This window comes from Sinocyclocheilus anshuiensis, unplaced genomic scaffold (genome assembly GCF_001515605.1).
Source record: "Sinocyclocheilus anshuiensis isolate Anshui unplaced genomic scaffold, SAMN03320099.WGS_v1.1 scaffold1152, whole genome shotgun sequence".
Classification (NCBI taxonomy): Eukaryota; Metazoa; Chordata; class Actinopteri; order Cypriniformes; family Cyprinidae; genus Sinocyclocheilus; species Sinocyclocheilus anshuiensis.
This window is the reverse complement of record NW_015551083.1, coordinates 170,831-173,851: the sequence shown is the minus strand read 5'-3', so window position 1 is coordinate 173,851 and position 3,021 is coordinate 170,831. Positions and strand designations below refer to the sequence as shown.

General features: G+C 35.6%; 1 protein-coding gene across 1 annotated transcript in view; it reads left to right on the top strand.

Moving 5' to 3' along the window:
• Positions 1 to 3,021, top strand: part of LOC107662548 (phosphatase and actin regulator 1) — a 27,433-nt gene that overhangs the window by 10,953 nt on the left and 13,459 nt on the right. The window contains exons 7-8 of the mRNA XM_016452613.1: positions 1,492 to 1,678; positions 2,706 to 2,727. Of these exons, the coding sequence (XP_016308099.1) occupies positions 1,492 to 1,678; positions 2,706 to 2,727 (209 nt within the window). The remainder of the gene's footprint in view (positions 1 to 1,491; positions 1,679 to 2,705; positions 2,728 to 3,021) is intronic.

Below are 3,021 nucleotides of genomic sequence, written 5' to 3'. Positions count from 1 at the left end.
GTAAACTTGTGTGTGAATGAGAACTTAGTTTAGTACTCACATGCTGTGACAGCCGCTTTCTGTGCGTGTGCGTCGGATGTGTGCGCTCAGAAAACCCTATATCAGAAGTTTAAACTCATATGGTTTAATACACATGATTTCAGCGCGATAAACATGATAATCAGAACCAAAACAGATGTTTTTAGCAGGTCCGAGCTGTAATGGCGCAGCTCTATTCTGGAAAAGGGGGCGGGGAGCAGCAGCTCATTTGCATTTAAAGAGACAGGCCCGAAAAACAATGTGTTTCTGCTTCCACTCGAAATAGGCATGTTCAAAATGTTATAATAAATTATCTGTGGAGTATTTTGAGCTGAAACTTCACAGACACATTCTGGGGCACCAGAGACTTATATTACATATTGTAAAAAGGGGCATAATATGTCTCCTTTAAGTAGTTTTTTCTGTGATCATTGGGAGATACGTTGTTCTTGTTTAAATCATAAACTCACTTCATTTTGATCCATTTCTTATAAAACAAGACTTCTTCTCTTCTGTCCTTGTGCTTCTCCAGTAAATGTGTCTTGATTCAAGAATCCTTTGAACTGGAAAACAAGACAGAAATACTGAGGAAGAGCAGCGCTTTATTACAGTGTGATCAGAAGCTGCAGTAAAATATATTTTTATATTCTAGTGTTTGGGAGCAGAGCCATTCAAGCCTTAAGGTTTTTTTTAATAAGATTAATTAAAGTAGTGAAGATCTGTTTGAAGTTGTATTTTCAAACTGTGCTTCCTAGACATTTAAATGTAGAGAACTTTATTCTGTATTTTTTATTCCTTCAGTATTCTTTATTTGGTCTTAAATATACCTTCAAACAACCTGCAGAAACCCTGCAAAGATACTGTAATGAAAGCTGAGAGATTTCTGTCCCTCCATTAAAACATAGTATAATATAACTCTGAAGTTAGTAATTGTGTTGTGTGGCTTTGTCATTTCTATTAGTTTTTTTTAAATATGTCTATTTGGTTTTTAACAGCTAAAATAAAATAAGTTTTTTATATATGTGAGCCTGCAGCACAAAAGCAGTGTTAAGTCGCTGGGGTATATTTGTAGCAATAGCCAACAATACACTGTATGGGTCAAAATTATAGATTTTTCTTTTATGCCAAAAATCATTAGGATATTAAGTAAAGATCATGTTCCATGAAGATATTGTGTAAATTTCCTACTGTAAATATATCAAAACTTAATTTTTGATTAGTAATATGCATTGCTAAGAACTTCATTTGGACAACTTTAAAGATGATTTTCTCAATATTTAGATTTTTTTGCACCCTCAGATTCCAGATTTTCAAATGATTTCAGATGATGTATAAATCTCAATTTTGAAAAATTGACCCTTATGACTGGTTTTGTGGTCCAGGGTTACATATATTGTATCTTTCAGTTCATGTTTATTATATTTCAGCTGATGAGAATGTTATTTTATGGTTGTGTGTGTGTGTTGTGTCCAGACTCGTGTCAGCCGCTGAAGGTGTCGTGTCTGCAGGGAAAGCCGTCTCCTCCTCTGCCTCCTAAGAAGCTGATGCTGTACTCGTCCTCGGCCACACCGCTCTCGTTCTCTCAGTACAGTCACCCGTCGAACCGTATCATCGACGAGCTGCAGAAGGCGCTGGCGCTCGCCATGCAGAGACTCGACAGGTGCGTCTCATCTAATAATCCATCAAACCATTAGAATGCATCATGCAAAGATCACAGCATCTGCATGCTGTGCACGGAAAACACCTGCTGCTCTCATCACTGTACAGCAGTATATCATGAGTTTCTATGAACAAAGCACATATGAAGTGTGACCCTGCAGCACAAAAGCAGTCTTAAGTCGCTGGGGTATATTTGTAGCAATAGCCAACAATACATTGTATGGGTCAAAATTATACATTTTTCTTTTATGCCAAAAATCATTAGGATATTAAGTAAAGATCATGTTAATTTAGATATTTTGTAAATTTCCTACCGTAAATATATCAAAACTTAATTTTTGATTAGTAATATGCATTGCTAAGAACTTCATTTGGACAACTTTAAAGATGATTTTCTCAATATTTAGATTTTTTTTTGCACCCTCAGATTTTAGATTTTCAAATAGTTGTATCTCAGCCAAATATTGTCCTATCCTAACAAACCATACATCAATGGAAAGATTATTTATTCAGCTTGCAGATGATGTATAAATCTCAATTTCGAAAAATTGACCCTTATGACTGGTTTTGTGGTCCAGGGTCACATATAGCAGAGGATGCGACCAATGGTTCAAAAGATTTTACATTTATGGGAAAATATATCCATACTGGTTTACAGTGGGAAGTGAGGGAATGCAACAATAGCCAGACTCGACAAGACGCAGACAATGTGAAGTGGAGTTTCATTACCGTTCCCTCATAGATTTATTGAATATGTATATTGGATATTTCAAGACTTCAGACATGACTCATCCAATTATAATTTTAAGAAATGTTTATTCTTTGGGTCTAGCTTTTAATACGGAAGTGCATTACCATATGGATAAATATATTATACTCATACCGATTTTGGAGATTCTGTCCACCTCTGGTGGCTAGTATTTTATGCATGCATGCATGTATTTATTTTTTCTGGAGGAATGTGTTTATTATAATCTGTCCTATCATAATCATCTTAAGTGCTTATGTTCTGTTTTCTTGACTGCCAGACATGGAGAGACCACCTTTCAGGTGTCCGACACAAATTACATGAATCCGAACGAAGCTCTCGCTCATTTCAACCCCCTAAAAGAGCCTACAGCTCTGAACCCGCCATAGGTAAAGAGTTTCACTTCTAGAAGAATTGCGCATTGCATCTATATTTGATAATGCTGCTACTACAAAGATTCAGGTTTTTTTTTTTTTTAGAAAAAAAAATCATTGTCACATTTAGGGCTGCACGATTGTGACAAAAACCATTATTGCAAATTTTTTTTGCACAATTGCAATTATTAATTATGATTATCACAAGTTACATTGCATGGT